The sequence below is a fragment of the Parastagonospora nodorum genome (genome assembly GCF_000146915.1).
Source record: "Parastagonospora nodorum SN15 chromosome Unknown scaffold_6, whole genome shotgun sequence".
NCBI lineage: Eukaryota > Fungi > Ascomycota > Dothideomycetes > Pleosporales > Phaeosphaeriaceae > Parastagonospora > Parastagonospora nodorum.
The window spans coordinates 588525-604359 of NW_001884554.1; the positions used below are offsets into that span (position 1 = coordinate 588525).

The 15835-nt window shown below is 51.7% G+C and overlaps 10 protein-coding genes across 10 annotated transcripts; 6 read left to right on the plus strand and 4 right to left on the minus strand.

The window, feature by feature from the left end:
• Positions 1-637: 637 nt before the first annotated feature.
• SNOG_04364 (hypothetical protein) lies at positions 638-1146 on the plus strand (the record flags this gene model as incomplete). The annotated part of the gene is given in 2 exon segments (XM_001794731.1): positions 638-759; positions 777-1146. 2 exon segments carry the CDS (start codon positions 638-640, stop codon positions 1144-1146), a joined length of 492 nt encoding a protein of 163 aa, XP_001794783.1.
• A 9-nt stretch (positions 1147-1155) lies between these two features.
• On the plus strand, positions 1156-3306 carry SNOG_04365 (hypothetical protein; the record flags this gene model as incomplete). The annotated part of the gene is made up of 6 exons (XM_001794732.1): positions 1156-1624; positions 1672-1758; positions 1807-1961; positions 2017-2155; positions 2206-2455; positions 2505-3306. Exons 1-6 carry the CDS (start codon positions 1540-1542, stop codon positions 3304-3306), a joined length of 1518 nt encoding a protein of 505 aa, XP_001794784.1. The 5' UTR covers positions 1156-1539.
• A 1155-nt stretch (positions 3307-4461) lies between these two features.
• Positions 4462-4736, plus strand: SNOG_04366 (hypothetical protein; the record flags this gene model as incomplete). The annotated part of the gene is made up of 2 exons (XM_001794733.1): positions 4462-4507; positions 4657-4736. The coding sequence occupies 2 exons, from the start codon at positions 4462-4464 to the stop codon at positions 4734-4736; spliced, it is 126 nt and encodes a 41-aa protein (XP_001794785.1).
• Positions 4737-5790: 1054 nt separating this feature from the next.
• On the minus strand, positions 5791-7516 carry SNOG_04368 (hypothetical protein; the record flags this gene model as incomplete). Its single annotated transcript, XM_001794734.1, is given in 4 exon segments — positions 5791-6192; positions 6208-6416; positions 6838-7137; positions 7333-7516. 4 exon segments carry the CDS (start codon positions 7514-7516, stop codon positions 5791-5793), a joined length of 1095 nt encoding a protein of 364 aa, XP_001794786.1.
• Positions 7517-8780: 1264 nt separating this feature from the next.
• SNOG_04369 (hypothetical protein) lies at positions 8781-9407 on the minus strand (the record flags this gene model as incomplete). Its single annotated transcript, XM_001794735.1, has 2 exons — positions 8781-8816; positions 8895-9407. The coding sequence occupies 2 exons, from the start codon at positions 9405-9407 to the stop codon at positions 8781-8783; spliced, it is 549 nt and encodes a 182-aa protein (XP_001794787.1).
• Positions 9408-9715: 308 nt separating this feature from the next.
• On the minus strand, positions 9716-10630 carry SNOG_04370 (hypothetical protein; the record flags this gene model as incomplete). Its single annotated transcript, XM_001794736.1, has 1 exon — positions 9716-10630. The coding sequence occupies one exon, from the start codon at positions 10628-10630 to the stop codon at positions 9716-9718; it is 915 nt and encodes a 304-aa protein (XP_001794788.1).
• A 356-nt stretch (positions 10631-10986) lies between these two features.
• On the plus strand, positions 10987-11684 carry SNOG_04371 (hypothetical protein; the record flags this gene model as incomplete). The annotated part of the gene is made up of 2 exons (XM_001794737.1): positions 10987-11083; positions 11137-11684. The coding sequence occupies 2 exons, from the start codon at positions 10987-10989 to the stop codon at positions 11682-11684; spliced, it is 645 nt and encodes a 214-aa protein (XP_001794789.1).
• Positions 11685-11863: 179 nt separating this feature from the next.
• On the minus strand, positions 11864-13175 carry SNOG_04372 (hypothetical protein; the record flags this gene model as incomplete). The annotated part of the gene is made up of 3 exons (XM_001794738.1): positions 11864-12073; positions 12125-13095; positions 13151-13175. 3 exons carry the CDS (start codon positions 13173-13175, stop codon positions 11864-11866), a joined length of 1206 nt encoding a protein of 401 aa, XP_001794790.1.
• Positions 13176-13617: 442 nt separating this feature from the next.
• On the plus strand, positions 13618-14247 carry SNOG_04373 (hypothetical protein; the record flags this gene model as incomplete). The annotated part of the gene is made up of 2 exons (XM_001794739.1): positions 13618-14126; positions 14182-14247. Exons 1-2 carry the CDS (start codon positions 13788-13790, stop codon positions 14245-14247), a joined length of 405 nt encoding a protein of 134 aa, XP_001794791.1. The 5' UTR covers positions 13618-13787.
• A 221-nt stretch (positions 14248-14468) lies between these two features.
• On the plus strand, positions 14469-15196 carry SNOG_20042 (hypothetical protein; the record flags this gene model as incomplete). The annotated part of the gene is made up of 2 exons (XM_001794740.1): positions 14469-15072; positions 15123-15196. The coding sequence occupies 2 exons, from the start codon at positions 14469-14471 to the stop codon at positions 15194-15196; spliced, it is 678 nt and encodes a 225-aa protein (XP_001794792.1).
• Positions 15197-15835: the final 639 nt, after the last annotated feature.

The window sequence follows — 15835 nt, forward strand, 5'->3', positions numbered from 1 at the left end:
GCACTTGGCATTTCGCCCAAAGGGGCTGGCACTCTTGGCACATACACACGAATTTTGTTTCATCACACCAAATGCCGCGACTGTAAGCCTCCTCCATCCAATCAGACAGAATCTCAATCCACCCCGCGCGCCTGTTACGCGTTTGTTGGGCCACAAGATCACAGGCCTATCCCCACCTCACCGGTTACAGGATGTCAGCCTTTGCTCGACGGGCCTCGAATTCGCTCAGGCCGCTGCATGAGAAAACTCCTTCACACCTTGCTGTTGGCGATTGCGTGGTGGGGCAAATGTCTCTCCAATCATCACCCCACATTGACATAATTATGGAAAGCATGTCCACCTGAAGCTGAAAAGGAACGAACGGGTTGGGCCGGCCCCTGTCAAACGTTCGGGAAGCTCCCTCATTGGAAGCCGAACGATGGCGATTCACCATCAGGCGGCTATTCCTCAACCACTCACCAAGAGGAACGCGGATTGCTACAACGGGATGAACGCTCCCGCGTCTCACTCGTGTTTTCCCCTCATGTCACTGTTGTGCTACCATCTGAGAACGCGCGTATCGAGAGGACACAGCTGACCATGTCTTTGTTCCTGCTTCTGATCTTCACGATTACGTGGAGCTGTCAAATTCAATGGCATGAATGCGGCGCCTCCGCTCAGCGATTCCACCGAAAGCCCATGGGCCATCACAAGCGGCTCCTACCCGGCAGTGCACCACGCGTCTGATGCCTCCATGACGATTACTGGGGAAGAGAGTGTGTAAGTAGAAATCGCAGCGCAAAGAAGTCGTGGCGAATCATGATGCATGAGCTGCTCCCATGGAGTCGCGCTGCTACCATTGGCCATCTCAAGCCAGTACAATGTTGCGAACATCAAGCCGACTTTCCGGACCTGCGTGAAGGCTATCCTTGCATAATGCGACCCTGGACGCTCGTGCATTCGTACCTGATGTCTTGGCCCGCTAGGCTTCGGGGATACATGCGCTATTCACTAGGGCTGCAGGGTAGGGGTGCCCTGGTCATTCCTGATCGTCGCATGCCCTCGACACCAGTCGACACCAAGCCGGTGGCCCAGCCACGAAGCCGCCTTCGCTTCTGCCTTTTCTGCACTCTTCTTCAGTGTGACTCCCGTGCCGCCCCAGGTTGATCATTCTTTAGTTTGCTGCAGACTGTCGTTCGTTACCCTCCCTCTGTGCAGTACCTACAAGTCCCTTCACTCCTTTCGGGCTTTCTCACTGCATCTTTGTGTTTGAACTAGCATCGACACAACAAATCGACTGCTGATTCTTACGCTGAACCTTAATTGCACCCGCCGTCAAGGTTTCACCACCGCCATACAACGTCGCAATTAGCAATATTACAAGAGCTATTGAGCACACGCATTGCTCCATTGACTCCTGGTCATCACTCCGCCGGCCCGATCGCTGAGGACTGTCAAGATCTTTTCCTTATACATATCGAGCTGGAGCTGCGGCCATTCCCATGTTCCCAATATCAAAATAGTTTTGACTGAGGATTGCGATCGGTATCTGGCGTACACATGTCGAACGGGACGCAATCGTCGCCCCTTCATGGGGCATGCCCCGCACCTTTTTACGATGCCTCCAAGTTTGACTTGGGCGGGTGTAAGTGTGCTGATTGATCTTTCATTATCATATGCTGACCAGCACAGTTGTTGATGGCCGCTTCTGTGCGCCCGTTGGTAGAGGCCTCGTGTGCTGTCTACCATGTCCGATGACCGACTATCTCTATCCTCAAGGTAAATTTAATGCTTTGGCCTTTCTCCAACGATACTAAACCGCGCCAGATTTCAACACGTACTATACTGTTGCTGAAGGATTGAATGTTGCAGGCCTCGTCTTACTTGTTTTCCTGTTGGTATCTTTTCTTGTCTTGCCTGCGGAGAAGACCCGACGACACTATCTCAGCTACTGTCTGATAATAGCTGCTATATTCATGGCTGTAGGTTCATGTCTTCTCGACGCATTGCGCTAAAGCTAAAGCTAACAATCACCAGCTCGGCTTCGTGATACCTCTAGGAGCGGAACCTGAACAATGCTACAACGAGATTACCCCCAACGACATGTATTCGAGTCTCCCTTGTGCTCTCTCGGGTGCTTTCCTCATCTCTGGTGGACTTTCCATGGCAGTCTGGAGTAAGTGCAGCTGAGTGCGATTTCTTGTAACAACACTGACCCTCCTGTAGTTTTCATCCGCGCTCTTTCGATGCATCTCCAGATTTGCTGGGACGTCACACCTGGCAGGAAGTTCTTCTACTGGGCACAAGGCCTGGGCTGGTCTGTGGCAGCCACCTTCTTCACAATCACCATCACAATTACCGGTGTATCCTTCAGGTTTGGCGATGTATGCCACGTTAACCCCGCACATTCTATGAGCGATTTCTGGGGGCCGTTACTGGCGATTGCCGGCGCTGCTATGCTCATCCAGGTCGCAACGTAAGTTCACATTAAATCAACCTATTGCACACTACTGACATTTTGACAGATTCGGGTACTGCATCAAAGTATATCTTCAGAACATGCTCAGCGACGACAAGACCGAGACACAAAGTAGCGCTGGCCTGCCATCCTACACGACAAGCATGCGAACCCGCTCAGCTCGAGCAGTATATCGACGTGTGCGCAAAGTGCTCTGGCTCCAGTGGCGTGGCATAACGATCGTCGTCTTCATCTTGGTCGACGTCATCTTCTTCTCCGTCGTTTTTATCTGGTTGAATGCCCTCACAACGCACGCGCGAGACAATGTGCAGGAAATGATGCCATTCTTGACTTGCCTTATGGCAAACCCAACGGACCCATCACCTTGTTTTGAGCTTGGCCAAGATCTTGCGGTCAACGAATCGACCGTCATTGCCATCTTAATGATGCTTTCCATCGCTGGAATCCAGGTCTTTGTTCTCCTCGCGCGAGGAAGCATGTTCAGTGGATGGCTCGATTTTTTCAGGGGAAAGTTCAGCAAGAACCGCGAGTTTGTTTCGCTTGATGCGAGGAATCTTGCCGAACATTCTCGCAACTACGAGCTGAAGAAGTTCGAAGATGGTGCCATACAATCTCCCGCAAATGTGCTTACACACCCACCCGAGATCGCCGGCTATGGTCAATTCAGATCAGACACTCCGGACTACTTTACGAAGGAGACGCAACGCGAGTACGTCAGCCCGACCTTAAGCTTCTCTACTCCACGACCCATGTCGCGGTCCGCAACTCAAGTCGACTGGGATCCTCGGTCAACCCACGCTAGAGGAGGCCTTGGATTCCATCCACCAGAGTATGACGCCAAAATTTGATTCGCTAGCCCAGGACCTTAGACAGAGCAACAATTCAATTGCAACTGATCCTGTCAAACACCAGTTATTCACCAGTCTATCGCAAGTCTCAGAAAATCTAGCGCTTATGCAATAGTGGTCGATAGCGCAAGCGACCTTCGCATGTGCCAACAGTACGTCTCAGCCGCGACAGACCTCCAACGGAACATCTGTGCACGTCACGAAATCACGCCGTGCTCCGTGCCTCATCGAGGTGACGGACTTGGCGGATGGACGATCTCACCATATCATCGTTGACATCGGGCCTTGTCGACGTGGCCGGAGTTTACCTCCGCTGCCTCTTCAATGGCGTCGTTTGGACGAAGGCCCGACAAACTGCTTGTCTAAACACCATGTTCGTCTAACGAGAACATGCTTCATCAAGCAAGTGAGGAGCATGACATTACCAAAAAGGAACTAGATCTGCGGCTTCGGTCATTCACATATCATCCTACATGCAAGAATCCATACTGGTCGAGCAGGATGAGACATGCCGACCATGTTTCGGATCAGAGTATTACATTGCATTGCAGTGTTAGACTGCAGTCAGCTTCACGAAGCGAAAAGACCTCTCATGGAAACTCGCACATCTCCATATGTTACGATATCTCCTATAGACTAGACTATCTTAGCCAACTGGATAATACTGTCGGTTCAAGAAGAAAAAAGATCAATACTCATTACATCCACTCTCTCATTTACTTGTCCTAATCGATCGGCTCTTTCAGCCGTCGCTTACTTGTCGCAGCTACCGACGTTGATCAGTCGATACGTCGAATCCCGATAAGTTGGTTGATCCCGCCGGTTAAACGCAGTCACTTGATAATTTTGGCAAGGGTGTTCATCTCACGAACAGCATCAGACGAACTATAAGAAGATCCACCACATTTCGAGCTATAGGTTCTCGCAAGTGTCTGGACTATCAACAGCAACCGACATTTGCTGACATTGTGGAGACCCGCAGACTGGGCACCACCACCCCACTCGATGCACGCCCAATGACCTTTGATGCTGCGGCACTACAGGAGAAGACCGTTTTGCCGTGCTGACTGACAGGTCCGTCAGCCAAACCGCATTGAGACGATGGGCACCGCGCCTCCGCACTTGTCGCCCTAGCCAAATACACCATGCTCAACAATGCGTTGCAACAAAACCCGCTTCGGTGTCACGAGCACGCGACCGAGTAAGTTCCGTCACATCTTCGGCCTTCCAGAAGATCCACCGCGCTAAACACACGCGATGGATGGCAAGCATTAATGCGCGCGGAGTAACCGCATACAAAGAGGAATTTGGCCCGCGACCTAGTGTGGGGCGTCGCGGATGCAGGAACAGGTCCTTGGGCGTGGCACGGCACGACGACCAAACGATGCGGAAATAGCCACTTGAACGGCCTGGAAGCCACATCCCGCTGACGTTGACGGGCCGTGGATATCGCACAAAAACCAACATGCATGAGAATAAAGCCACAATATGCTGGGCCGGGTCGCTAGGCATTCATCCGCTCGAGATCGATACTCTCGTACTCAACAAGAAGCTTCCTGGGTTTTTTTTCTTCGTCGTTGAATATTTGCCGCTCGCGTGTGCGCATGGGAGCCATGCGGGCGCGCCAATATCCTGGTGTCGGGTCGACCGAAGAGGGCAGTGTGCCATCGGAATGGGGGCGCAACCCGACGGCTGAAGTTGCTATTGTTGTGCACATATGCGCGCGGGTTATAGGCTAACTGGAGATCCGGGTAGTTATAGGACAGCGGGCTATGGACTAAATCGAAGATCTGTACATCGTCGTGTGCGAGTTCGGACGCAGAGATTCATTTGTCGTGACGTTTGTCAAGCTCGCTTATAGCTGTGGTATAGGATGGAAGTAGTCTAGGAGCCTACTTATCCTTGATGAAGTGTCCTGAAGCTATACGCAGCTCTTTTATAATACAGCAAAACGGCTTGATCGTCGTACAAACCTCCAGGGTCCTGCGATACCACGAGAGTATCGAGCTAGTCTATCTAGGTATGCAGCTCGCCAGACAAAGCGGGTTCGAAGGGTCGCCGTGCTCCGTGCAATAGTGACGAAATAGCAAATGCTAGATGGTAGCAGAGGATCTTCCATGATACCGATTTCGGCTTTGGCAGGAAGGTACACATTCATGTTTACAGTGTACTTGAATCTCTTAACGTGAAAATGTTGCGACTTATATCTCAAGAAACCAATGGATACCATACTAGTTGACCAAGAAACGATGAGCAAGTTAATGGCTTTCACGTGAGTATATCCGATCATGATAGCCACGCCGCATCACATGGTGGAGAACTTGACTGTCGGGGAGAATTCGCATATAGCGTCGTCTTCTACATTCAACTTCTTCTCTTCTATTCCGGCCTGAAAAAGAGTGGATCATGTCCAAATCCTCCCCAAAGCACACGCGTGTTCTCTGGGTGTGCATCTACCCAGGTTTGGCAACGCAAAGAACCACCTTAGTAACCTCTCTCCCTGTCAACCTCATTCACCAACTTCTTCCCACTCCTCTCCCTCCTTATGTTCTCTCTCAACACCTCGAATGCTCGGTCGGCATACACATCCGTCGACCCACTAACATGCGGCGTGATCAAGACATTTGGAGCAGTCCACAGCGGATCATCAACAGGCAGGGGCTCAGGATCAGTCACATCAACTGCCGCACCGCTGATCAAGCCATCTTCCAGCGCTTTCACAAGCGCAGGCTGATCAATAACCTGACCGCGCGCGATATTGGCAACATAAGTGCCTCTCGAATTGGATTTGTGCAGGAGCTCGAATTCCTCGGTGGAGAGGAAATGAGTAGTCGCTTTACTGTTCTTGTGGTTAGTGATGAACCACTTTCCAGCAGGAAGGGAGGCCTACGTCAACGGCACAGCAATGACCAGCAGATCAATCTCCTGCTTCAGGAACTCATGCACGTCTTCCTTGTTGGTGCCACTGTACCACGCGCTCGGGAAAGAACCATCTGGATCACCGGTCCCTGGGACAATGTAACCACCATCCTTCTTGGATTCGGGCGTCTTGCGGGGCGACGCTGTGTACGCGATCACGTCCATGCCCATAGCTTTCGCCACACGAGCGACTACGAATGATTGTTAGCTTCGGGATTCCATATTTCATGCCGCGATGGACAAAGAGGAAGGTGGATAGAGGCCCTCAGGAGACGCGGTTGTGTGCTGCAACGGGTAGGTTTGCCCTGTTGTTGGGTTGTGGAGACGGTTAGGCCGCCAAGGTGGCGTAGGTGATGGATTCGGTGGCGTGTGTCGATGGAACGCTGCAGGTACACGTAACGATGTCCGAGCTGAATCGCGAATTGCGGCGTGGTTGTTGGATCCTTTATGGCATGCGTTCTGCAAAAGGAATGGGATACGAAAGTGCTTATTCAGGATGCACGCTTCCAGATACCGTTGTGCCGGAATCTTCAAAGCTCGAGTCCCAGGAGATGACCATGTGGTCGATCCACCAACAGCATGAAGAGAATAAGAAAAGTTGGTGGAACATACCTTGTCGTCCAATACTTCCGTATCCGAGGATGCCCACTCTCTTGCCCACACGATCGCTAATACCCATTCCAACCGCCTGCTTCCAAGTCTTCTCCTTCTGTAGGTCATAGAGCTTTGGAAACTTATGGCTGTGTACTAGATCCATCATGATGACCCATTCAGCGATCTGGGGACCGTGAACGCCATTGGCTGAGCATAGCGGGATCTTGGAGTCGGTGTAGATGGGGTGCTGCGCAATGTGGTTGGTTCCTGCAGAGAAGAACTGAATGAGGTTCACATTAGGGAGAGCTTTCGCGTCTGCTGGGAGCCCAGAAGAGGGTCGCTAGGTATGATGCACGGGCGACGATGTCTGGAAGTGGCATTAGTGAACGTCAGGGTCCCTTCGGTGATCACGTGGTGTAAGCACATCAACGTAGTCCATTACCAAAGTGCCGGTACCGTACTATTGTTACACATATTTTGACACCAAAGACATGTAGAAGACTCGAGACGTACCATCTGGAATAGTGGTCGGCTTCTGTTGCGGGGTGTAGTAGTACTCGATATCGACGTCGTTGAACTCCTCTTCAAGTAGCGCAATAGCTTTCTTTGCGGCTTCGAGCGGAAATGGCAGTGCGCAGAGCACCAGCTCTTTCTTGCCCGACATTTGTTTGGATGGTGCCTCTGGTCCTCCGCCCATGTCCGAAGATGTATTGTTGGCTGATGGGATACGCTGATGCAGTGTCGGCAATCGGCAAGGGAGGTACCGGACGTAAGATGTGGTGTATTGCACTCGGTATACGTCTCGGACGTGAATGTAATGAGTTTGTTTCCCGTGGGCGGTGATTGATAATGCACAGAGTAGTAATTAGGCTAGACAAATTAGTGGGGCACTTGCGACTTGATATGGCTTGGTGACGTGATTCTACCACGCCTTATCTCGCGCCCTATAACTACGAGCAACACAGCTACAACTCGCGGCAGCAATAACAGTAAGGACTGTTTACTGGGTTCGGCGCGGTCAGATTAAGATTCCTCTCCATTAGTAAACTGACGTCTTCCCACGTGTCTTTGTACCGATGCCCCGGCATCACGCAGCCACGTGCTCACGTGGATACGTAGGAAGGCACTGCAACTTTGCCGACCTGACGAGCCCGAATCACACTTTTCACGTTGAATCTGTATTCTTATAGTACGTCCTGGAGGTACCCACGGCAATCTGTATCTAAAGGGAAACATGTAGTACCTGGCGAGGGCCTCTACTCTACTACCTGTAAGTGAGAGATAGACCTCCCGGGATAATGGTTCAGTTAAGAAGACATTTAACATTCGACATCTAAAACTACATCACAGACAAAACGATCTATACATACGACTAACTCATCTCCTTGTCAACCAATGTTCCCATCGCGAGGCACTTCATCTGATGCAAGCAATGGTTGTCGTAGATGCTGTGTATCGAGGATTTTGCAGTACCGCGGTATTATGCAGCTGTTACTCTCGCGTGGGAGATCGTCTCGAAGCGTTCTGGAGATGTTTATCAGTATCCCCTAGAATACACTTCATGCCAACGCTACCATCCACGCCTCCTACAACCGTTGAGTGGCCAGGTAGAGGTGTGTTCTGCCCGGCCGGTATTTCGACCTCGTTCCGGTGTGATCAGTATGGCGAAGACCTCCAGGCTCCACTCTCTAAAAGGAAGACATGTAGCAGATTCGAGACATCCTGAACTTGCGCCATCCGGAATTGGATGACATCGCTATCAATACAGGCATAAGATTTATTTATCTCTTTCTCAATCAATGCTCACGTCAAGAGGAACTGCATTTCTGGAGACCTGACAGTCCCCGGGAACACTTTTCATTGAGTATCTGCATTTTCATAGTATTTCCTGGAGTAGCACACAGCCGTGTATATCTACGTAGACGCTCACAATTCCCTGCGAAGGTCTCCGGCCTTTTGTATCATGGAGTGGAGATGATGGTATCATCAACCCAAATCTGCGGTGAGATTAGCAGCTGGAGCTACTGGCAGTAAATGGGTAGCTATAACTCACAATTCGGCAATTTACGAATTACCGTCACTCCTCCCACCGTCCTCCTGCTCTCACCGAACTCCGCCCAAGGATTCTCATCGGGGTGGTTCACCAAAGACGTAACCGGCCGCGGTATGCATGCAGGTATGGTGTCGAGGTGGAAAATCACCGGCTCATTCGTATCATGCACCTGCCTCTGTGCAGCTAGAAAGTCAAGACCGCCTTCACACACCAGCGCCTCGCGACGGAGACGACGCGAGCTCAGTTCGAAGTGCTCGTCTACTGCGTGGCAGAAGTCGGGGAGGGTGTAGCCACAGAAGTGGCTGAAGAAGTGGTGAAGGCGGACGGTCGGGTCCTGTAGTAGACGAAGTGGCACTCCGTCCCTCCACCTCACTACTACTTCTCCTCTGGTGGGGTCCATCTGGTCTCCAGCTTCTGACTGTGTCTCCGGCTCTGCCTCTGACTCCTGGCGGATTGGTTGCTTCTCGGGCCTGGTCCTTCGTATGGCGGCGGCTTCGAGTGCGCGGTCGTGCTGGGTCCTCTTCTTGGGCGCCATAGTGGGTAGTTGAGCTGTGGCTACGCAAGTGCAATGGTTGGCTAACAGTGACAAAAGTTGGCATGTAGACAGGAAGAGTGTAGTCACAGATTAAACGTACGTCTGGAAGGTAACTGAGGAAGTTGGCTGACACGAATTTGAGGATCGTGTATCCGGTGCGGAGAGTATTACGAGTCTCCGGGCTGAGTTTTTATACACTGTCTGCCGGTAGTACGCAGAGCTAGTGAACACGCTATCTCACTTCACGTTGAGTAATGTAGCGGGTGAGATCAAAGGTGAGTGCAAGCCTTTTACGTACTATCGTTCTATCACTCTGGCTCTTGTCCCTTCCACTTCTCTCGAATCGTCTCCACATCAATCTCGCACGCCTGCGCATGCTTCAGAATCGCATGGGCCTTCTTAACAACAGGAACGTCAATCATCTTGCCGTCCAACGTCCACGCGCCTCGTCCTGCTTGGCTGGCCTTCTCGTCTGCAATAGCCACCCGAGCTGCCCACTCGACCTCCTTATCGCCAGGGCTGAACGATTTGTGACATACAGCGACTTGGCTTGGGTGTATGCACTGCTTGCCGTTGAAGCCCATGCCCTTGCCGTTCAAGCACTCTTCTTCCAGTGTCTTGAGCCCTGCTTCACCTTTGTAGCTTGTGCATACCAGATCGATGGTGGAGGGAAGTTCGGCGGCTCGTGCGGCTGTTGCGATCGCTGATCTCGCATACAAAAACTCTGTGAGCGAGGGTGTGCGCGTGAGACTCATGTCTTTCGCAAAGTCTTCGGCTGCGAACACGAGGCCGCTGAGGTAGGGCGATGCGGCGCATATGGAGCTGAGGTTCTGGATCGCTTTGGCAGATTCTATGAGGGCTATGATCCGGAGTGGCTCTCTCTTGATCCCGCTACCTGTTGTGGTTGTACTTGACGGATGTCTGTCAGGACGCAAGTGCCGTATGACATCAGTGACGAAGTGAAGATCCGCAGCGCTCTCGCACTTTGGTAGCATGATCGCATCCAGGTACTCGCCCTTGAGTACCTCTGTCAGGTCGTCCAATGCCAGACCTGTATCTACGCTGTTTATCCGCACGCACATCTCCTTGATGCCGCTTGGTCGTTGCTTGTTCAAGATGTCGCGCAGGTTCGACCGCGCTTCTGACTTCATGTGTGGAGCGACGCTGTCTTCAAGATCGTACGTGACGTTATCGGCATGCATAGCAAAGGACTTCTCGAGCATCTTTTTGGAGGAGGACGGGACTGTGCAGCAAGTTAGCGAGCATGAACCTGATGAAGAAGGAGGTGGTTGTACCGTACATGCACGCCCGCCGAATAATTGGGGCCGCCATCGTGATCCCACACTTTCTCCAACAGCCTCAGCGGGTCCAAAGAAGAAAAATCGTGTTGTAAGAAGCACAATCGCAAGTCAAAGACAGCCTACCACCTCGGGCACTTCCTCATAGCCTATGACGTGCGGGGAAACAGCGCAGCGACCCTCTCAAACGCCGACACGCCGACACGCGTTCCTGAACCCTCAGAAAGCCACGTGAAACTACCTTTCCCACACCCAGACCTCCACATACACACTCTTGCACCATGGAGACCGCCCAAACAGCCCCGGCGCCAGGGTCGCTGAGCTGGAAACTCTCCAGCCACCCAATCACGCTGCTAACCTTCCTCTTCTTCCGCATCTGTAAGCTCCCCTAGGCTCCCTTCCCTGCCATACATAACTAATGTATGCCACAGCTTCTCTCCTAGTCTACCTTCTCGGCATGCGCCTCCTCTCCAGCAACTTTGTGCTCATCTTCATCGTCACCATCCTGCTGCTCGCCATGGACTTCTACTACCTCAAGAACATCGCCGGCCGCCGGCTTGTCGGACTGCGCTGGTGGAACGAGGTCGACGGCGCAACGGGCGACGGGCGCTGGGTGTTTGAATCCGCGGACCCAGAGTCGCGGGAGCAGAATGCGACGGACAAGCGCTTCTTTTGGATGGCGTTGTATGTGCAGCCTGTGCTGTGGGTTGTCATGGCTGTTGTGGCGCTGTTTGGGTTCAATTTCATTTGGCTGACGCTGGTTGGTGAGTATATTCTTGTGGAGGGGAGCTGGGGTTGGGGATACGATGCTGACTGCTTGGTAGCTATTGCGCTGGTTCTCACGATTACGAATACGCTTGCTTTCTCGAGATGCGACAAGTTTAGCCAGGCAAGTGGCTTTGCTTCGAATGCCATGTATGGATCAGGACTTGCGAGGAATCTCGCGGGTGGTCTGGTTAGCAACTGGTTCAGACGGTGAGGCGGATATGTCCAGAGGCTAGTGGATGGCTTCGGATACAAATTGGCCTGCGTAGATACAGGCAATGTACAATTGTTTGTCGCACTGCAAAGCGCTTGGTAAAGCTGACGTCTGCATATTTGGGCGATCATATCTATACACAGTATATTTCGAGTGGTTTCTAGCATATCCACGGATATCTAAACGGTGATCATGACACTGGCGTTCTTGTACCAGCTCAGAAGCGGATTGTCCCCGTTCTTCGTGCTCGTTTCTGCAATATCTGCTCTGCCCGCCATGAAGTCTTCGTGTAGGTAGGTACGTGCAAAACGACCGGTGATTGCGGTGTACATGGGCTCCATGACCTCGAAGTCAGTGGGGAAGAGGATGTCGAAATAGCCTTGGTGGACCTGTGGGTTGTGTCAGTGATCCGACTATAGCCCAGCAACTAGAGCACTTACGAGAGGCGTTGTGACAGGAATCATCTGCCTCCTATACCTCGTCTGGACCACAGGCGCATTCAACCCCTCCACCGCATCGCTCAGCTTGTGGAAGTCACTGCTGACCAACTTATGATTCGGGAACTTCTCATAGAGCGTGTAGAAGAACTGCATCAGTCGTGTGGGTATGTACTCTGGTTGACTGAGCGTGCCCTTCCATGGGACCAGACTTTTCAAATTCTGCATGATTCGCGAGCCTTGTAGCGGATGTGGGTATGTCTTGCAAGCCGCATGCCGGCGTTCGAGAAATTGCTTTGCGACAGGGTCAAGGGATCGGGAGTAGTATTCGAAGAGCTCGCCGCGAGGATCGACGACGACGTGCGACTGGTAGGGTGCGCCGGTTTCGAAGTCGTACTTGAGGGCGTCGTGCGCAAAGTTATCGAAGACTTCCAGCGCAAGGAAGTAACATGGCGAAGACACGTATATGTCCCAGTCGAATATCGAGCGATTGACAATCTCAACCTTGTCCGAGTGCCCTCTTGCGTACGCCGACTGGCCCAGCCCTTGCTGCTGCAGATGCGCAAGCTGGCTAGAGATTTCAATGATCTTGAACTTTGTCCGCTCATAAACCTCGGGATGCACGTCTCTTATGTAGTCCAAGATATTCAACATCATAGTACCATTACCGGCACCCATTTCATAAATATTCAAATCGTGATATGGGTAGGCATTGTACTTGTAGTCCTCCACCAAGTACCGCGCAATCGCTTCGCCATAGTAGGGCGAGAAGAGCTCGGTAGGGGTATGCCATAGCTGGCGGAGCTCATTCGGTTCTTGGTAGTCGAGCGAATCTTCGAAAGAGATATAGCGTTGCCGTAGTTGCTGGAAGAACTCGTCCTCGGTGGACATGGAGTTGAAGTCAAAAGGGTCGCCCGGGGAGAAGATAACGACCTGCTTCGAGAAGTAGCCGTAGTTAGGGTTATAAAGACTGTCTGTACTAGATTTAGCTCTCTATAAGCTCTGTCTGAGCCATTGGGAGCATCTGACCTTCAATAAAGTCCCGCAGAAGCATCTTCACTCTCCGCGGTCTTTCCCTTCTACTCCGCAGCATATCCGCAGTCACCAGCGGGTACCTTTCAAATTCCTCTGTCCTCTCCTGCGGGAATGCGTTCTTCCTCGGCGTCCATCTTGATTCCCGTTTTGTCTCCCCCTCAGCAAACCGCGTGGCCTTTCCCCTCCGTTGGATATTCGGAGTGCGGGCAGCTGCAAGAGCTGGTCGAGCTCCGCGGGCAAGACATTGCGACGCCCGGTGCGAGAAAAGCTGGCGGAATATTTGCGTAACGAGTGGGGAGTCCATTGACGCCTGGTTGGATGTACCAGACCAAAGCGCGGGAGTGTGGGAAGCTATCGGCGCGCAAGCACGTGGTGAGGTTTGCGGGTCCTTCATGTGCCAAGACTGTCCTAGCTCCACTACGGAACCATGGATGCATCTCTCAAGTTGCAAAAAATAATCATAAACAGCGCTAGACTACTACAATAGTTCGTAAGACTTGGAAGACCGCGGCTATGAGCAGCGAGTAGTTCTAGGCGCTTTCATCGTCCTCGGAGAAAGTGGACCTGACAGTTTGAACTTTTCCGGCAAATTGTTAGGCCAACTCGCCCACAGAGGTTTGCAAATACAGGAATGTCGGCAGATCACACGCGATACTATGTACTGGGAGCATTTGCCCTGGGCATAGTGTTAACTGTCACGTACAACCAACAGTCAAAATCTGCTCAGAGACTTGACCATGATGACGCACATCAACAACTCAAGCAGCAGCAGAAGAAGCTGATAGCCAGGCTTGCAAAGATCAAAGATTTGAACGTGTTGAAGAAAAGCCTGGCGGAACTTGATGTTGCACTAGAGAAAGGGCCTGGATGTATCAAGGAAGGCATAGAAGGATGCATCGGCGACACACCACTCATCAAGATAAAGTCACTTTCCAATTACACTGGATGCGAGATACTCGCCAAAGCAGAGGTATGCTTGTAGGAAGCTTGATCGTGGGACTAGCATGCTGACCAGTATCATTCAGTTCCTAAATGGCGCCGGTAACAGCCCCAAAGACCGAGTTGCACTAAGTATAATCGAAATGGTATGATTTCACACAATCAATGACACTCTGATCTAATTCGTTTCAGGCAGAGGAAAAAGGGTTACTGGTCCCGAATTCTGGTGACACCATCTATGAGGGCACCGTAGGTAGTACTGGTATCTCGTTAGCCGCGATATGTCGGGCCAGAGGCTACAAAGCACATATGTGAGTTTTACGTGCGACGTGTGAGATCAATCTCTAACGAAAGAAGCTGCATGCCAAACGACATGGCGACCGAAAAGTCCGAACTGCTCCTCAAGCTGGGTGCAGAGGTAGAAAGAGTGCGACCAGCGCCCATTGTCGACCAGAATCAGTTTGTGAATCTTGCTCGTGCCAGAGCGGCAGAGCATACAGCGAGTGCCGATAAACCCGGACGAGGTCTCTTTGCAGACCAATTTGAGACCGAAGCAAACTGGCGTGCACATTTTGCTGGGACTGGGCCGGAAATCTACGAACAAACTGGCGGGGCCGTAGATGCATTCGTCAGTGGAGCTGGCACCGGAGGAACGATCTCTGGCGTTGCGCTTTACCTAAAATCCAAGCTACCCAACATCAAAATTGTTCTCGCGGATCCTCCTGGAAGCGGACTGTACAACCGCGTAAAGTATGGCGTCATGTTCGACCGTAAAGAAAGAGAGGGAACGCGCCGACGACATCAGGTGGACACTATTGTGGAGGGCATTGGCATCAACCGGGTCACGCACAACTTTGACGTGGGCAGAGAGCTCATCGATGATGCTATACGTGTGAATGACGAACAAGCTATTGACATGGCGCGCTGGCTCGTGGAACATGACGGAATATTCGTGGGCAGTTCCAGCGCTGTGAATTGTAAGACATTCAAGAAACCTTCTACGACTTCACCGTCTGACTCAGAACAGGTGTGGCTGCGACGCAACTCGCAAAGACACTCGGGCCCGGTCATCGCATCGTGACAATTCTATGCGACAGGTAAATGGAAAAGATTTGCTGTTAAATGGCCTCACTAATATATTCACAGTGGCGCGAGACATCTCAGCAAGTTTTGGAAACAGACTGAACCTGTCGGTGGCGCAGTGAACGATGTTTCGCTCGAAAAGATACTCGAAGCCTGAGGCAGTCCCGATTTGTCTTGACAGACTGAGTCAACTGGAATGGCGCGCAAACGCCTCATGGAATACCGACCAGTCAAAGACGACATTGTGGCGAAATCTTCACAGGCACGACCCGGCGAAATAATTTGTGTCTATTTTCACGAGCTCGATGTTACCAGCATGTCGATGCCTGCGGCTGCATACCTGAAGGTCCTTCTAGCACCCGACAATGTCACGAGAAGACTGGGCACATTCATAAAGATACATCACAAAAGGCAGTTCACGTGATGGCGATGAGTCTGATAGAGCGTGCACGGATTGTTACAACACATGGTGCAAGCTTTCGATAATGGACCCCAAAACGAACCAGCACTGTGTCGTGGCATTTCATTCTTCAAAGAATTCGACAGCGCATCGTAGCATACATGAAAGCAAGCCGCTGCATTCTTGTAAGATCCCTTGAAGGTCGTTCACCGTCACTTATGGGAGTGAAGAACACTGTACAGATTATAACCCCACTC